Source organism: Epargyreus clarus, unplaced genomic scaffold (assembly GCF_041222505.1).
Source record: "Epargyreus clarus isolate Ecla_fem2 unplaced genomic scaffold, WU_Ecla_fem_2.2 ptg000008l, whole genome shotgun sequence".
In the NCBI taxonomy this organism is placed as follows: Eukaryota; Metazoa; Arthropoda; class Insecta; order Lepidoptera; family Hesperiidae; genus Epargyreus; species Epargyreus clarus.
The window spans coordinates 12130976-12150466 of record NW_027332216.1 but is presented as its reverse complement, the minus strand read 5'-3'; the positions used below and the strand labels follow the sequence as shown (position 1 = coordinate 12150466).

At 34.4% G+C, this 19491-nt stretch overlaps 4 protein-coding genes across 5 annotated transcripts in view; 1 reads left to right on the top strand and 3 right to left on the bottom strand.

Moving 5' to 3' along the window:
- Nucleotides 1–2763, bottom strand: part of LOC140744458 (uncharacterized) — a 60984-nt gene extending 58221 nt beyond the window's left edge. For both annotated transcript variants that reach the window (XM_073076058.1, XM_073076060.1), the window contains exon 1: nucleotides 2360–2763. In XM_073076058.1, coding sequence (XP_072932159.1) covers nucleotides 2360–2485 — 126 coding nt within the window. In that variant the 5' untranslated portion in view covers nucleotides 2486–2763. The remainder of the gene's footprint in view (nucleotides 1–2359) is intronic.
- A 787-nt stretch (nucleotides 2764–3550) lies between these two features.
- On the top strand, nucleotides 3551–6314 carry LOC140744453 (nudC domain-containing protein 3). The gene is made up of 5 exons (XM_073076053.1): nucleotides 3551–3731; nucleotides 4236–4654; nucleotides 5249–5434; nucleotides 5862–5977; nucleotides 6102–6314. The coding sequence occupies exons 1-5, from the start codon at nucleotides 3619–3621 to the stop codon at nucleotides 6255–6257; spliced, it is 990 nt and encodes a 329-aa protein (XP_072932154.1). The 5' UTR covers nucleotides 3551–3618; the 3' UTR covers nucleotides 6258–6314.
- LOC140744452 (zinc-type alcohol dehydrogenase-like protein SERP1785) lies at nucleotides 6301–7646 on the bottom strand. The gene has a single exon (XM_073076052.1). It carries the CDS (start codon nucleotides 7437–7439, stop codon nucleotides 6330–6332), a length of 1110 nt encoding a protein of 369 aa, XP_072932153.1. The 5' UTR covers nucleotides 7440–7646; the 3' UTR covers nucleotides 6301–6329.
- A 630-nt stretch (nucleotides 7647–8276) lies between these two features.
- Nucleotides 8277–18752, bottom strand: TBC1D16 (TBC1 domain family member 16). The gene is made up of 7 exons (XM_073076051.1): nucleotides 17081–18752; nucleotides 14926–15122; nucleotides 13840–14341; nucleotides 13103–13247; nucleotides 12687–12793; nucleotides 12058–12239; nucleotides 8277–11572 (listed from the first exon to the last, which is right to left on the bottom strand). Exons 1-7 carry the CDS (start codon nucleotides 17956–17958, stop codon nucleotides 11379–11381), a joined length of 2205 nt encoding a protein of 734 aa, XP_072932152.1. The 5' UTR covers nucleotides 17959–18752; the 3' UTR covers nucleotides 8277–11378.
- Between the last annotated feature and the right edge of the window lie 739 nt (nucleotides 18753–19491).

Genomic DNA, 19491 nt, shown 5'->3' with positions numbered 1-19491 from the left:
CCGTTCGTTCAAATCACAAAAAAGATGGGCACGGACAGGTAGAATAATTTCGCAGGTAGAAGAGATTGAAAAAACGAAGTTAATATTCGTTATCCCCGGATCTCACGTTCTGCTTGATTTTTGTCCAAAAAATTTGAAAACTTGGACTTTATTGAACTGCTATTTTTATTAGCTATCGCTATCGCTGTGCTGCCATTGGATTTTTTTTTTCAAAAAGACCACAGTATAGTGTACATACATAGCACATGTACAACGTACAGTAATTATAATAAGTTTTGAACTATAATAGTTTATCGTTATGGCCAAATTTGTAACCTTAAAACAACCTTTAATACCCACACGATTTAAAAATCCTGCTAGGAAATGGGAATTTAAAAGGGACCTCCGGAGAAGAAACCCGAAATTTACTTCCCTAATATTTCTTACAATACAATATTTCAATAAATGTTATAATGCGCATCGGAATTCGTCTTGCAGCAAAAACCAATTGTGCGCAGACTTCAAAGCTACCAGAGCACAAAAACTTTGGCACACATAATAATTAAGTTAAGCGTGAAACGCGCCGGTTTTTACGAATTACGCATTTTGTGGACTCGTTCACCTTTTTCAAGTTATCTGAACTTTTCTTGGAAATGTTTTGTAAGTGATTGTAGTGACTATACTTAAAAAATAAATTATACATATTTCTGGCAAACTTCTCTTTTGTAGGCAGTATTTTCTTAGCATAATTCGGAATAGGCGCTAATTGCAATATTCCGAATTATGGTACATAATTTTGTTCCCGATGTAATTATGTGTTAAAAATGTATTAATAACTAAATGTTATAAGTATATATTCATACTTATTTGGGGAAAAACCCAAGAACAAATTAGTCATATCAACTTTGTTTCCTTTGTCGATTCTAAAAAGCGTACACTTACTAGGTAGATTTTTTTTATCTTCCGTCAGAGGTCGCTCATCGTTGAGATACATCAATATTATATTAATTTTCCATCTGTGGTCCAAGATTATCGGAGCTGTCTGTTCAACATCAAGCCTACTGTTGGGCACACATTATCTCAAAGTGGGAAGGGTTATAGGCCATAATCCATATTTTTTATACAACTCAGGCGTATAGGTATCCGCACGTTTTCCTTGGCCGCCTGTTAATCTGCACGAATGGGTGCGCAGGAGTCGCTCACGGTATAGTACAGTTAGCCACACATTTGTTCGTGCCATTAATACGTGCATATTTATGCGTGCCGTGTCTGTTCTAACGGTGCTATGGCAAGGACTCGAAAGAATACTTTTTACGATGATTTCCATGTTTATAAAATATGCAAAATGGCGGTTAAATTAAAATACGCTGTTTACACTCATAGCTGTATTGTGGGTGACATGTAAATATACGAAGACAAGTACGGACGCGAACCCAGAAAATTAAATTTGCTATTTAGATGTCCGACTGGCCGAGGATCGAACCCGGGACTCCGCATGTCAGAACGGTTGTCGGTTATAACACTAGTTTAGTTTACCCACTTACCTCACGAAAACCAGAAAGAATTTGAGTATTTTAAGACATTGCAACTAATCCAACTAACTGTCGATCAAGTTACATAAAGAGAAATGGATGCAAGAAACTAAATGCAATTAGAGTGGGGCATTTTATGTAAAACATGTCGATACCATTAAACATTTCTGTATATTGACTTCCAACATCAACCTACCCGCGAATAGATTGAAATGTTACCTTCATTTTCCCAAAGACATTATTGGTTCTTTTTTATTGCAATAGGTGAATCCTTTTATAAGAATGAAAGGAAATGTTGCAATTTAAAGATTATCCATTGTTAGTAAGGTCGTTTCGGTTTGTTAACGCGATTTGATGCCAACAATAGCCGATAAGCGTTGAAAGGAAGACGTTAACGGCGTTTGTTAAACTGACTCTAATTAAATCTGTAATTACCACTTTTGAGTGTACCTGACTGCCTCTCAACTTTAACTATAAACAAAAGTCTAAGACTAAATAAAGTTTCGAACGTACTATATGTATATCTATCGGATATTTTGTAAAATAGAATGCTTCAAAACCAGTTAACGCAAGTAATAGTAAGTAATTATTAACCACGTATCTTGTAATAATTGCTGTTCTTATTTAAAACTTGTATTTATTATAAATATACATTCCGATTTCGCCGTTTTTACCTCCATCTCTCCGTCTATTTTAATTCGAATAAATAATGAAACGCATTTTATTTTTAATTTATGCGTTAAGAACTTACTTCCTTGCACGAAAGCAGGTCACCGTCGAAAGCATATTTACTAGTTTACTAGCAACAATTTGTATGTTGTTTTTTTAAGAACTACAAAAGTACATACCTGTATACTGCTTCGTTTTACTTCAATATACAGCCAGTTATCTGTTGAAAACGCTATTGCCATCAAAGCAGCGGCGACGATCGCCGTGATGGTTGCTATAGACAAAGTTACCGCTGAGCAAGGCATTTTTACAACCTTCAAGAGACAGTAAGACAGAAGAAATAGTAAGTTACAATCACTATCACAACACTGTTCTAAAGTTCACCTATACAGCATTTTCGTAAACACTTAACGGAACGGGGAACACGACAGCACTCTCACAATATAATAAAAACTCATATGAATGCGGTCATCGCCTGCAGCGTACCGTGTTCGCGCGCGAGACTTCTTCGCCTACTTCGTTCTGCGCTTCTACCTTGCCTTGTCTTGCCGCTCTCTTGCGGATGTGAAACTTTCGAAAGCGATCCAACTCCTCCAAGTGGCGGGAATGCAAATTAAAAAAACCGGTTCTGTGATGCCAGCACAAAAACTAATAAGACTTTTGGTAGAATTTTGTTAATATAAAAAGACAATGGGTAAAAAACATATTTAATATCAAGCAGTAACTTTCTCATTTTACTTAAAAATAAAAAATAAATTAAGTCAAATAAAAATGACCATAGATTACTTAGATATTATTACGATATTAGTTATTACAATATTTTTTATTTCATCAAATGACTTTTAATGTAAAAAGGAAACAAAAAAATCTTTGCCTGGCAGATGTGAAACATCGACATTATTTTGTAAAAGTAATATGCAGAAAAGAACATATTGTGATAGGAACTAAATATGTCATAATGATAAAATAAAATGTTACGATTTTTGCGCATGGCGACGCCTCGCCACACCGTACACACTATAGCATACGAGTATATCATGCGTCGCCACGCCAGAAATCGGTTTTACGTGCGGCTATAGATGTTTCACATCAAAAAGTTAACTGTTTCTTACAACTTAGATTCTTTACACATTTGAAATATAATTTCATAAAACTCGTATTTATTCGTGGTTTAGGATATTCGCATCCTAAATTGCCACAATATAATACTTATTTTATATAAAGGATGTACGGTGCTTTTAAATTTTTAATGGTAGATTATTTAAACTTGTTATGGCAAGAATTTTATGCTGTCAAATTACTATATTTGTCATTATGTCAGAAGTTGTCAATTTCGATATTGATCTCAAATCTCAATAAAGAAACAATTTTAGTTGTCACGTTATTATTGTTTACCGACTGGAAATAAATAAAAACAAAACTATACAAACTTAAGATCATGGCGACTTCACAAGATGTGGAGAAATATGACGAAGTATTGGCATCTATTTTAGTAAATGAAAAGTCTATCCTCGGTTTTCTATCAACTATTTTCAACTTTCTCGCTAGACGGTAAGTTAGATATATGAGAAAATTTTATTTCGAAATAGATTGCAAATATTAAGTTAAGATTAAAACTACTTCGCAACAATCCGCTACAAATATGTATGATGGTATATATTTTGAACCATGCATACTGCATGGTTTAACATACTGCATGGTTTAAAATATATACCATCATACATATTTGTAGCGGATTGTTGCGAAGTAGTTTTAATCTTAACTTAATAGCATGGATTTCCGCAAAGTAACGCCTGATACAATTAACTAGATTGCAAATAACTCTTGAAATAAATATAGTTAAATCATAGCTAAATTGCTTTCTTTTTATATAAAGTTTTACTTTCTCACATATTTTTCTTCTTAATAAACTTTTATATTTTACTAAACAGATAAGAAAGATGAACGAAATATAAAAAAAAAAACATTTTTTTAAGTATTGCAAACATAAACATTATGAACTATGTCACATATAACAATATTTTTATTTAATTATATAAAATAATATCATTTCAGAACTGACTTTTACTATGTTCCTGATGGCCAGTATGAGAACATGGGTTTTCCACCAGGGGTAGCTGAGGAGCTCGTCATAAAGGTTATGAGAACTTGTGACCCAAAGAATTGGGATGAACCCAATGGCGCTGCTAAGCCATTGGACATAAACAATGAAATAATGTGCTCAACTGTCGCTCAAGAAGTGGAAGTGGTAGCAGAGGAGGACAAAATAGAAGATGTAGAGCAACCTCCGGAACCTAATGAAGTGGATACCATAACACAGACATTAGAAAATCAATCTGTTTCTGATACCGCTCCTATACCAGCTATCCCAGATGATTATGAGCCTCCAATAATACCTACCCAGAAGAGCAGTGAATCCTACAATGGGGCAATAAGAGAGAACTACTCGTGGTCCCAAACAATTATGGAACTCGGTTGGTGAGATATAATTGTTTGTAGATGTTTTTTGTTTGCTTTTAATTATTATTCTAAAAGCTATGCACCATGCAGCCAACAAGTAGATAATGCATTAGTGCACTTAGATAGGTTCAAAATGTATGGGATGTATGTCCAATTTTGTCCTATGGAAAAAAACAGTGGTAGTATTTAGTACATACCTACTGCATTTTATATTATCTTGTAATTCTAAAATTTCAAGATATTGAGAACTATGATATTAAATGACTTTAAATACTTAAAGTTATTTTTGCAAAGATGCATTGCTGCTACGTATGCTTCAACGAATTTTGTGTATTCAATTGAGATAGTAGTGAATGAGTACAATATGGCTACAAAAAATAAAGCAATGACAGGCATGAAGTGGTCACTGCAGCCCATGGACACCATCAATTAATCCAAATTGTACCATTAATATTTAAGCTTTACACACAAAAGTATTGCTTGAATTCAGCATGGTGTTCAAACATTAAAAATCTCTTTTATAATGAGCAGCATACTCTGACTCTACAGAGTCAAACTAAATACTAAACTACAAATATACTAGTTAATATAATTAGTGTTTATTTCAGATGTAACCATAAAACTCCCTGATGGTGTAAAATCCTCCAAGGATCTGAAAGTGACAATAAATCCGGGAGATATTAGTGTGCAGCGCCAAAATGGAGAAATCATACTCAAAGATCCACTCCCATACAAAATCAAGACTATCGAGAGTTTCTGGAGCCTCAGTGAGGGGAGACTGCTGATACATTTGGGTACTTTGTAGGACTATTTTATTATTGGTCTAAGAAAGGAAATACAGATTAATATGTCTCTTAGGCAAACACACTCAGTCAGTCACATTTGATAATGATAATTCTGGTATCCATAATTTACACCAAATTGTCTTTTTAAGCTCCTATGAATCAATGAAAGTAAGTGTAGGTTAGTGGCGAACCATGTCTGATGTTTGCAGATCAACCACAAGGCTTCTGAAATAAAACATATACTGTACTATTAAACCAAGTCCGTTTTATCTATGGTCCCCTCAAACAGGATAAAATTTTGCCACTAGCAGTCACCCATCCTTTCTGCTGTGCTAACTTTAGTGTCAGTTACCTACATCAGGTCAGATCAAGGTACAAGTCTTATAGCTAGTACCTCAGTTAACATAATTTTAATTTAACCTAAAATTGATTTCAGAAAAACTCAAGGAGCGATGGTGGGATAAATTATTGGCTAATGAGGAACCAATTGATTTGGATAAAATAGATTGTTCTAGGCCCCTGGACGAGCTACCGGAGGACCATATTGCTAAGGTATAATATTATATATATTGCTAAGATATTTTGTAAGCATTTTGTTTAGCATTACCGTCCCAATAAAATAGTCTTATACTATGTCCAAAGAATAAAGACTCATGATTATCCTTTATTTTTGTAGGTCAGAGAATTGCAGTGGAATCAAGACAGGAAAATGAAAGGGCTACCCACTAGTGATGAAATTCGCAACATAGAGATACTAAAGAAGGCTTGGAATGCTGAAGGTTCTCCATTCAAAGGACAAGAGTTTGATCCTAGTGTACTGCACAAAAATTAATGAAACAATTTATTTATTCCATTGTAAAAATCATACAAGTATACTCAATATCTCATATCACTTTATTCTTATTTAAAACCCAGACAAAATGAGTTTCCCAACCATATGTTGTTCTTCTATAAGTCTGTGTGCTTCTCTTAAATTGGCAGCATTTATCGGTGAGAGGACTTTTGAAAGAGTGGTTTTTAACTTTCCACTCTCTAACATATTAGAGATGTCTTTCAACATTTCCTGGCATCTTTGTTTGTCCTCAGTGTCATATTTTATCCTCGTAAACATCATTTCAGAGACTAGTGTAATGCTTTTGTCCTTCAAAGGTTTTATGTCAACTAATCCAGAACTATCAACCAAAAGACAGATCCTTCCTTGGGGCTTAATGGCTTGCATCATGGTGTTCCAGTAAGGATAAGGGTCATAGTTAGTCAAAATAAAATCAACACCTTTTCCAAATCCCTTAGCCTCCAATTGGGGTAACAAATCCTTTGAGTGGTTCAGTACAACATCAGCACCATGGTCTAGGGAAAATGCCTCTGTTTCAGGCCTGGAAGCAGTTCCGATTACTTTAAGACCCAAATTTTTGGCCAACTGTGAAGCAACAGAGCCTACACCTCCAGCACTGTTAATAATGAGTATTGTCTTGCCCTTGTCCTTTTCGGACAATAAAAGACGGTCATAAAGAGATTCGTACGCCGTGACAGCAGTGAGAGGCATAGCTGCGGCCTGCTCGAAGTTGAGGTTACTCGGTTTACGAGCAACTAATATCTCGTCAATGGCTACATACTGAGCATTTGATCCATTACGCCGCATATCACCTGTGAAGAAGACCTCGTCGCCTATGTTGAAAGATTTCGATTCATCACCTTTATCGACAACAATACCGGCTCCATCCCACCCTAATATCCGCGGCGTAGGCTCAATGTTAGGTTTAGGTGCCCGTTGTTTAGTATCAATGGGATTAACTGCCGTCGCCTTTACTTCTACGAGTACATCAGTTTTTCGTAACGTCGGCAAACTTACCTCCACATCGATTAAACTATTAACATCAGTAATAGGTAAGTACTTGTAAAGACCAACCGCTCGCATAACCCTTGGTAAATTGGCCATATTTATGCTTTTTCCACGATCTGCAGTTAATTTTGTCACGTTTAACACCGTAATCAATACGAGACTGCAAAATTTCATTCTTCAATGTACATACATACTTATCACAATGATAACGATTGTAAAGTGTATAAATAAGTTTATTTTTAAGTTCGGCAGATAACTTTTTATAAGAATATCAAAATAACACTGAATCCAATCGAGTTTGAACTTTATTTATCTACAATTCAGTTGGTAAAATTAAATGAAACATCAGCTGCAGATGAAAGTGAAAGATGATACGTCAATCAGTCAATGTCAGCTGTCACATGTGTCATATGTCATATTTTTAACACAGACTATAAAGAATATCGTTTGGTTTTTTATTTTCGTAACAATAGCAATAATCATTTGTTGTACGAACATTTAATAAAATTAAAAAAAAAAACGAAAAGCCTGAATACTTAAAAATAAAGTCTACGTCATTCCCAAAGAGTATAGTAACCTAGTCACTCCCCACCGTGCCATATAAATTAGGCTTAAGTTTAAGAAATCGACTGCAGCTTATATACTTCAAGTATCGGTTTATAGATTTAGGTCCTTAAGCGTAAAGTGGGCGTAACATGGTGGTAGAACTCTTCTAGCTTTTGTGTTCTGGCTTGAAGTGGTTATTGAGTCATACTTTTCCGACGCATTCCAGCTTAGTCTCTGGAGTAGCGACTCATCTGTGGCAGACCTCAGATTAGAATATCTAATCCTATCTGGGGTTGATTACAGATGTCCATGGTCGGCGGTAGCCACTTACCATCAGGTCGACTGCATGCTTGTCTGCTACTCCTATATTATAAATAAACACTTCATAATATGACAATCATTGATATAATATACATACTTTATTCTCGGTGTATTCTGATGTGAAACAATGAAATAAAACGAGTATTTTGAAATGTTCGTACATTTATTCTAAATAGATATGCTATGTCCATACCATATGTGATGTATCATTATACAATAATAATAATTAGGTACATATTATATTACGTTATAATAATTAACACTTATTACAAGCAGATCAATCAATATATATCACAGGAGGCGTAAAATTTGACAGCGTACGCAAAAAAGAAGAATTACTTTCTAGTTTTAATTTAGACAAGCGGATCTAGACGGACCGTCAGATAAGTTCTAAAAAATAGAACTGGCGACACAACACGGTGTTATATTCAATTTTTCACAAATAGGTCACACGATTCAAAATTATTTATATTGTTTGATTCGGATCATTTTTGTAATACATAGGTACATTAAGAAAACACTTAGGCAAGGGTAAATTTGCCATTGACACTTTATAAAAAGACTTCTCGTTTTAAATTTTATGAAATTCTACCTAAACATGATAATAATCAGCTTAATATACAACTACATAGTACAACTTCCAACTTCCATCTTATTTGAACGTCGGTTAATTTTGCAGAGAAGCTATTTTATTGACTAATAGTGTTTTTTTCTTTGGTAAGTGCTTAAACTTAAATAATCTAACAGATACGCATACACGCAATCATAATACAATACTATTATTTTCAAAATAGACTACATATATTGACCAAAACATATTATAGGTAGGCTAACGGGGCAAATAAATTGCTGCATGATTCCAAACTGAAAAAGCGTTTTATTTTAATAGCTTGATATATTTACAGTAAAAATCCAAATTACGTATTTTATAAAAACCTTTCCCCATATTTATGTTAGATTGCAGAGCTAAAGGTTTTTAAAATGTTTTTATGAAATAGTTACCGCCCGAAAACCTTCGGTTTCTATCATAGTTTCGACCGAATATGAAATAGATTTTTTTCTCCAGATTTTACCTTCGAGCTGTCACTGAATAAGTATTTTATTATTATTATGATTTAAAGGATGTTTATAGGTATGAAAATATACATTATTACAAATTAACGCTCATTAATTCAATATTATAATAATAAACTGTAAAGAACATTGAATCGCAATAGTTTTATCATACACAGTAAATGAAAAGATATTTATAATAATATATACACGACATTATTTGATAAAATTATAAAGAAGCGCTTCCTGAACGATACTCCTTATAACTTTTTGATTTAGGTACCAAATATGGCTCTAAGTCTATTTCGGGCTGCCAACTTTATGAAATCTCCACATATTATTTTAATTTTAACAAACATATATTTTTTTAAATAAATAAAAATACTCAAAAGCATGTCATTTATTTTAGTGTTAATTTTTTTTTAATTGATATGGTATGGTAATTAATATTAATAAAAATATGCAGGCTTTTATGTAAATATGTCAATTTTATGCAGGTACAATGTTTTTTCATATTAATAAAGAACCATCTAGGTACCCGATTAATTTGATCGCTCGTATATAACGAAATGCATAACATTTAATATAATAATTATATTTATAACATGTAATAACTGTATACATTTACAATATGACTAGAACACATTCAGCAATCATTCGTGATATGTCCCAAATGATGAAATTTGTAACGTAGAGCATTTATATTTATGTCATATTTTATACATCATCGTTCGTTTTAATACTGATTTTTGTACTCACATAGTTACGTATAACTCGAATACGTTTTTTTGTACAATTCATAGAACACAAGATTATATTCGACTCATTTAAAATTTCAAAGGACTATTAAAAACATTCAAGCGCTTTGGTTTTCAAACACCAAATATTTTTAAAAGGGTATAAAAATCGAACTGCCTTAAAACATTTTTATCTAAATAAAATTATAAGTTTAAATTTTTTCCTGTCATTTATCATTGAAGCAAATAACTGTAAAATACTGTAAAAGTTAACAAATTGGTTTTGATAATTTACAGTAGAAATAAATTAACTATGGCAACACTTACAAATACCGTTTTCGTTAAATTTAATTTTCACCTAATACATAACAATTTTGCTTATAAAACAGTTGTTTTATTTAGGTGCAAAACATTATATTTTTGTGGATCTAGTAACCTGCCTTATTGATTTCTAAATATAACATTTTCCAATATTTATTTCCCATTTTAATTTTTATCATACAATACATACAAACATAATACAAGTACAAGAAGTACCTACCTTTAAACAATTTTTAACATTAGCTATTTTAATTTAGTAAGAAATGTGCCAATTTGATACAAAGGCGGCTTTCTACCTACGTAGTTACATATAGATGCTAAGGTATATAAAAATGCTAAAGTAAGCCAAATATTTCTTAGTTAAGTATTTGATGCTACAGTTTAATTTACATATGTACTGTAATATATTTTCTATTATATTTTATTTTTTGTCCCTAATCAAAGTGATACAACTAAACATTTTTCGCCAACGTGAATGTGCACAGAAATGAATATAAGAAAATTTCTTAAATATCACAGCACACCTTTGCATCATTTTTGAGATTGCGTCTTATTTAGTAATTTAATTGATTACTTTGTAAGGTACAATGTAGCCATTGAATCGTGGCCGTCCCTCAAAAATTACACAGCCTGCACGAAGTTTAGACTACTCAACTGTATAGATGCGCCTTTGCGGAGAAAATAGCCCTTATTTAGCAAACGAACATCCTACCCTCGCGATGACTGCTGTTATATCATACCAAACTTCCTATGGACATGTGTTGTCTACCTCAGATAAGATTTGGATTCTTACCTGTGATAATCTACAGATGCCTTGCTGCCCGTGAAGACTAACATTATTAATGTTCAATCTATCCAATGTTAGACTACTAAAGATCGAAATTTGACAATTTCTAACAGGCAAGAAGAGTACTGAAATGGAGCACAGTCACCGCCAACGTGCACCTAATCCGGCGGGTCAATCTTTGGTAGACGTTAGATAGATTGATGTTATTGAATATTCAATACCTCATATAAGGGCTCTTTTACACCACTCCACAATAAATTTAACTCCAGATGATTTCACACACTAGTCTCCTCCACTGCAGATATTTTCGCCCTCCACTCCAGATCTTTCCACATTCCAGGCTCCTCTCTACTGCGAGACATACGCACATATATCATGAGCACCGGTACACTCGATGCTGGGGCGGTGCGTGGAGTCCCAGATGCCGGGCCCGCAGCGCTGGCACATGCCGGCCAGCGTGCACGGGATGCGCGCCAGCTGCCGGAACTGGTGCAGCACGCCGCGCGCCTTGCGCAGGATCAGACGGCCGTCCATGTACATCGCTGGAAGGTACAATGATGTGTAACGAGATTGAAATCTGGCAATAATTTTTTAAATAAATAAATCTGAAACACTGCTGTTATTAGAAATTGTCAATTGTTGAAATTGTTATTGGTACAAGGAATAGACCAATGAACGACAGTATTTTGTGATAAAGTTATTCAAAAACATTACACGGTAAAAATGAAAATACTTAATTGTGTAAATTAAGGACAATGTAAAAAACGTAGTAGCAACACTGTCAAGTTGACAGTATAGAGTATGAATTAACGCGGGAATAGCGTTCTATGAGTACTATGAGATTCAGTGTATATGATAAGGCTATAAATTTAATAACGACAAAAAATCTAAGTTATAAAAAAGAACTATCGTTTAGGTTAAAGTTAGATGTGAAATTAACTTAACCTTGAATTAAATTCAGCTGATGATGATTTTAAGTTATACAGATTTTTATTATTGTGTCAAGATTAACATTAAATGCACTCACCCAACGAACTAAAGTGCAGCAACATCTCATCAGTGTTCAGGTCCTGAGCTATGACGTCATCCGCGTACACCGCGATGATGGCGAGGCAAAGGAACAGGTGAAAATAGTCAGTCTGGTAGTTGGCCCAGCACGCCTCCCACATGCGCAGCGCCACTGCTTCCGTGAACTCGCGTTTGAAGCATCTGGAAAGAGATTTGGCATGAAATTGAAGCAGAAATAGATAATTATAATATGATGAATTTGTATAGATAAAGCATGCCCTCGTGTCGTAACCCAAAAACCGAACTAACCATTTTCTTCTATATAACAGCTTTGTTATCTAATCCAGAAAACATCTGGTTTGAGTTTTGTGATACTGATAAGTCTGATAATGACTTATTCCAACTTAGCCCACGAGAGGACTTATCTGTTACGAAACTCAGCTAAAGCCCAATCCTATTTAGGGTATAAATATAATAGGTCAATTAATCATCAGGTTTTTAATTCATACGGCATATACTTTTGTTACTTCAATTTTATGAGAAAACATATTCTGAACCCACTTTGACGGAAATTTAATCAATTTTCACTGATTGTTTTAAATATCTAATCTATAATAATTAAGTGGACATCTAAAAATCCATTCTTACAACAGTATCCAACGGTGGCAGAATAGTAGTTCCATAGCGTCCACATGTTTCTCCAGGTGCTTATAGAAGTGAGGCAGCATCAACCTGATTAGCTCGCGTAGGTAGCTCTGAAAAGGATAGAAATATTCATTGACTTGTACATCCCTTAATTTTATTATGCTAATAATTACGAATTACCCTTTTTAGTTGACGATTTACCAATCCACATTGATTATATTTATCACTATAAAGGTATAAGAAACAAGCAAGTTTATCTTTAAATATTAATTGTGATCTAACATGTTTGAAGAGAAAGGTAATCTCAAAATGTTCATTACTGGATTACGATATTCCAAACTTTTCGTGATCCTGAGATATTCCCGAGATTATCGAAGACTAAATCATTTGTCTAACTTAGGCTTTAAAGTAAATCTTACGAGATTATTATCCATGTCGTTGTCGGTGGGCGTGCACACGAATATAGCGCGTTGCATCAGCCCCACGAAGCACCAAAACGCCTCCGCCTCACACTTGATCTCACAGAGGACCGGCGCTAGGAGATCGCTCATGCCTTGCGTGTAGCTATTAAAAAAACAGAGTTTATCTCATATATAAAATTCTCGTGTCACAATGTTAGTTACCGTACTCCTCCGAAACGGCTTTACCGATTTTCACCAAATTTTATACGCATATTCAGTAGGTCTGAGAATCGGCTACTATCTACTTTCCATACCCCTAAGTGATAAGGGTTGTTTACCCTTAACATTTTTTTATTTATGTGGCAACACAAAGTTTGCCGGGTCAGCTAGTAACTTATAAAATAGAAAGTGTATGGATGGACTTTAGCATTGTTTCAGAAAGTAAGAATATTTAACACGGGTGAGAAACTAACAATAAAGGTACAAGTACTTGTACATATAATTATTTGTGCAATTATGAGGTCACAGAGGCGCATTTTGCATTAAAATTACCGTAAGAATATGTATGTATTTAAACAATCAGCTGTGCTTCGAATAACGCAATTATTTTCTTGATGTTCTGTTCTAATTAGATATTTGTTGACAATAAACTGCGTGTGGACAAATGATTACTATGTAGTATGTACTTACGAAGCATGAAATCATAAATTACTTTTAACTTTTTAATAAAAATATTGATGACAAATTGGACTTACCCTAAAACGGGGTTATAAACAGCGTAGTTCAACAAAATATTCTTCATGACTTCAATATTGTAATTGTTCTCGCCAGCGAAGAAGGGATTTCCCCTATCAGTTCTGACCACATCCTTCTCGATGACACACTGAACGTTCTTCCAGAATATCGCATGTTGTTCTGGGGTCATTTTCTCTAACCGTTTTCGGGTTATCTCCTCATACTCTCGAGTCCTTATCTGCAGGATAATCTCCCGCTCGTCATATGTAGAATTGTATGGATAACAATGAAGAAGGAACGGCCACATCTCTCTCCGAAGTTCCTTATCGAGACCTCCGAAAAACACGCATTTCCTTAAAAACAGATCGTCCTCAATCATTCCTTTGCTGTTCATTATTTTCCCGTAAAACAGCTCTGGGGTTATCTTTGGTACCTTCCCTTCTTCGGGGTGTTGCTCCGACTTTTGTACTTCTGGACGGCATACCATGAAGTGGCGATATGGCATGTTTGGTTCTTCGGAACCTGTAACAAAATTAATTTTTCTTTTCAGCTATTTTCAGTTATTATGAATTATTATCAACATTAAAATAAAATTAAATTAAATATCTATGCATAAAATTTGATTTCAAAACAAATGCCATTTTCGAACCTCATAATTATCTCGACCGGCCCAGGACATTTTTTTTTAAGTCAAGTAGCAATTGAGTATGAAGTAGATCTGATGGTATGGGATCTACGTCTACTATGAACATGTCATGTAGAAAAAGGGTTCGACCATTATACTTAAAGCCGAATACAGGTTCGTTGCCTCTTCGGACAACTAAGATTATGGCTTCTTATGTAAATCACCAGCCATCCGCGCTCTTTACCCGCAATGTAAGAACTACTTCATGCGAGAAATAGATTTAGGGGACCTCCCTGGTCGAACCATACTGGTTCTACAAGAAATATAAATATAAGTTAAAGAATTGGAGAGGGAAAGCAAATCCGTAAAACTACAATCAATACACGATACTTGGTAGTAGCTGCGGAAAATGCTAATAAATGGAATAATCAATACATCATTAGCATAGAGAATAAATTACGGAATAAAAATCAAAGGTTACCTGGTGTAAGTTTAATATTATGCAACAGCGAGTGCCACCTATGGAGGACCTGTGCCAGGTGATCGAGGCCTCCGTGATGGAAGTGTAAAATCTTGTACTGCGACTCCCTGGAGGCGACCACCAGTTGACCGCACGTGCAGTTGTCGTCGTTGAAGAAGAGCCGCAAAGACCGCATCTGACTTAAGTCCACTGAAAACCTGGTAAAAATAAAATGCATTGCAGGTAAAATAAGTACTTCGAAGAAATAGTCGTAGATCGAGAAAGATCTTCAACTGGAGAGGTTTGTTTTAATTAGTTTCTTCCCAGCTTCTTCAATATGCCTACTTATCTTTATCTATCATAGGTTCAATACGTTTTTACTAGTTATGTAACAAGGTTTTATTTGCTTTATTTGGTTCAATATTTCGGACGTAACGAGTGTTATTTTAAGGTGCATAAACAAATTATACCTGCATTTTTTTACATTATCTATTTTTAAACTGTTCGAGTTATGAAGTACCTACTGAAAATATCAAAACTATTTATTTAACAACTAGGCTACGCGTAATTAATCGCCTACACACTTAGTATTCCAGGGGACAGCTATCTAAAACAATAAGGTCCGGGGAATGTAATAAAGACATTCTTGATGGCGTCTGGAGAAATGCGCAGATAGAGATCAACTTTACATTACTGTACTTATAAGATCTACACAAATTAAAATATTTGAGTAAGTGCTTACTCATAATATATACTAACGATATCGAATTTGTTTTCTGTCTGTTAGATCTCTACTATTACAAGACATTTGCCATTTCCATGAAAATATATATGTATGTTCTAGGACTTCATAGTTTACTCAAAAAACATTGGCATGTATAAGTAAGTCTTATTAAATACAAATTATTAATACGACCAAGCTGTGATTTTATGTGATTGATTGTGTGATTATTTTCCCGCCTCCTAAAAGTGCTACACGAAACCCTACAAGCTCTACGCCTTTGATATTAAAAATAAAGTAAAAAAATATATATAGGTATTATCGGCTTTATGTTGTCATGTAAGTATCGATTTCATTACTATTACATACTTTTAGTATTAAGTGTTTGCTCAAGATTCTAATCTCTTCTATTTGTTTCCATGACCGATACATTATATTTACTGATTAAATAAGTAGGTATAAAATATCTACATTTACATACTGGCATTGCGCGAACTTACACAATATTAATATTAATTTCGTTACCTACATAAATACGTTACCAGTCAAACGTGAATCATTACGTGACAAAGTTTACTTATTTATGTAAAAATAACATTAATGAAGAAAAATAAATCGTTAAAGCAAGTGCTAAGGATGGTCAAATTTTATTATTTTCCGAAAAAACAATATGAAATTGCTCTACACGCTCTAAAACTGTCTTTAGTATCAAGTCTTATTTCTCTACTTTTTACAGATTTTTTAATACTTGTTACGTGTCTACTTTTCTCCATTGATTAAACCCAAATGATATTAATATTCGTAAATATTAAAAGAATGAGAAATTACCAATGTTTTATTCAATAAATACAGTTCTGCTTATCGTAAACTTTATACTCATACATACTCTAAGAATTATTTCCGGTAATATTCAATTGTCGGTAACGGCGATACAGGCTATCTTCTGTTTACATAATGTATGCAAATTACGATTACCTACACGTTATTTAATGGTCTTATATACATAAAATAGTTACCTACTCTAAGGTGACATTAGTGACACCTATCATAAAAAAAACGGTAAATCTGCAAAGTTTAGTTTTCAAAATTTCAAAATAATTAATTACATGTACAAAACCATTCAATTATTTACATAGAAAATAAGCATTTCTAAAATATAGTAGTAAATGAGAATGCATTAAGCAGTTCTATGAGTGATTACTGCCGCCTGTGGATACCTATCAGCTGTAGCTAATCAACGTAAGATGGGATTGGAATCCTATGTGATCGCTCACAGAAATGCCTAGAATATTATACATATCTGACTTCGATCAACAATACCATGGTCGAAGATATCTAATTAAAAAGTAAAATTGTTTTATTTTTTATATCATACAGGCTCAATATAAAAATTTATACATTTGTAGAACATTTGTATATTGAATCTGTAAAGTTGTTACGCAAAACGACACTCACCTTCGACATTTTAAAGGTGCTCGCCTCTGCGGCACGGGAGAGCTGTTGACGCTGTCCGGAAAAACTAAATTGTGCTTCAACGCTAAGAATTCTGGCGTGCTCATCCAATTGGGGTTGCCTTCGTCGCATGAGCTCATTGACAGTGACCTGACGAACCGGTCACCGGACAGCGAGTCCGGAGTCAGGTCGACGTTCTCTATGTTAGGGTTAGAGATCGTTATGTTGACCGAAGTCATCGATTGTGAGCGCACATGCTTCTCAAATTCAAATATATTCTGATCCTTGGACTCGTTTTTGTCTAAAGACGTAAACACGCTATCCTTGGCCGAATCTGCCGATTTTATCGTCGGTTTTGAACTGCTAGAAAGCTCTTCCTGCGTCGTGTCATTCTGGGTGTACCTGGTGTCACTGGATTTAATACTTTGTTTATCAGAATTAGAGTTAAGGCTTGTCGTGTCAGATGAATCGTAAAAAGCATTTTCGTTATGTATATCTTTTCCTGGTTTCTCGTGTGGTTTCTGCGAAGGAATATCTTGCGGCTTGGTGGGTTTATTCACACAAATTAGGTCGTCACTTGGGCTGCTCTCAACTGCCGACGGGCACTTCCGGAGCGTAGAATTAGGTATCCAGTTAAGAAAGAGCGTAGGTCGTTTAGCATTGTTGTGCTGGTCAGTAAAGACCTTCGTCGTCACTGTTAAGTATCCAGGGTGGTGGACTATATCCAATTCGTGTCTAGCAATCGTCGGAGGATGAACGCAAACATTGTTCTTGCAAAAGAGAATTTCGTTGTCGACGTAATCGGGTGGCTCCTCGTTTTCGTCGAACTCCAGTCCGAGGAAGTAGCTGGAAGCTCGTTTTATGAGGTCAGGTAGCGGCATTGTGGTTCACATTTCCTCAATTAACACGGGGTTAGTAAATGCGATTGCGTTATCACCCGCGACGTGCTCCCGCAACACCAGTTTGTGTACTACGCGCATATAAACACCCACACAGATGTCTTGATAACGCGGTATTGATCGGTCGGAATAGCGCCGCTCGCATCAACGTCAGCTGTGTGACACAATAGTTCACCGACTGTACGTAGGTATATCATGAATATGAGTTATAAAACTCAAAGGGGATTTTAACCCAAACACGTAATGTGTAAATAATAACACAAATTAATCAATACGAAGAGTGCCGGAACACTTAGCTCAAGTTACAGAATTTATTGTTTCACATGAAGTTTTAGTACACGCAAATGTGAATATGTATCAATAGTATTAGTTGGCGTTAACTAGGTCACTAGTCAAGTCCTTGTTAGAGTATAAGGTTAGCAGTTAGCACATATTATCTACGATTGTTTATTTGATCTGGCTATTACAATACTTAGATATACCTATTTATTTAGAAGCTATGTACCCTTTTAAAAAATATATAAAATGCCAATTGGTATTATGTAGGTGTATGTGTTAAGTGCAGAGGGCAAACGTAAGCAAGTTGGCAAATGTAATTATTTATTTTCAATGTTTAAATCAAATATAGGTAAGTAGGTAGGTATGTGTAGGTTAGTAAAGGCTAGTCTGATGTCTACAAAAACGGCCATTGTCCTAATCCTGTTCCTTTTTCATAGCAGCTGTTCCCATTTGTCTTCTTTATCGAGCATTAAACTTTGTTACATGTATCAATGATCCTTCCTTCTTATGTCTCTGTATTGTAGGTATATATAATAAGTACAAAGAGTGCTCAACTGCACAATAGTTCATTATTGTAGGTATATTTAAATTTTCATATTCATATCCGCTTCCGCAATTAAGATTTATTCGCTATTTTAGCGTAATATCCATGGAATATCTAACAAAAATTTTCAGAAAATAGTCGCCAACTCCTACTCAGTAATCTACCCATTGGTAGAGAAACTTTCACGTCCACGGGGTAATTTAAAAAAGTTATATATAATCGAGAAATAGATATCCCCTTTACTTTAGGAAGTAAAATCTACTAAGTTAAGCACCATCTCATCATCACACGTATATTGGATGGGTGACCGCTTTCGTACTTTTGTGCTAAAAGCATAGATTAGTAAATTAATATTATTAATTACTAATCTATGGTTAAGAGGGCAAGATATACATAATAATATTACATATACAGGTACATGAAGTAGGCATAATCTGATATATGTGAGGGTACTCCTAACTGTTTATTTAATACTTAACCTAGCCGAAATCTAAAACATTACAAACTAAAGACATTTTAAGATTGGCGTTGTTTTCATAATTTAATTTACTTTATGATTTAAAATTATAAGGTTCCTTCCAATTTTAAATTAATAGATTTTTTTACCAACACCGTACATTACACTCAATAACCTGTGTTTACATTTTACAATTTTATTTTTACAAAAACACTTCAGTCATTTTGACAAACCC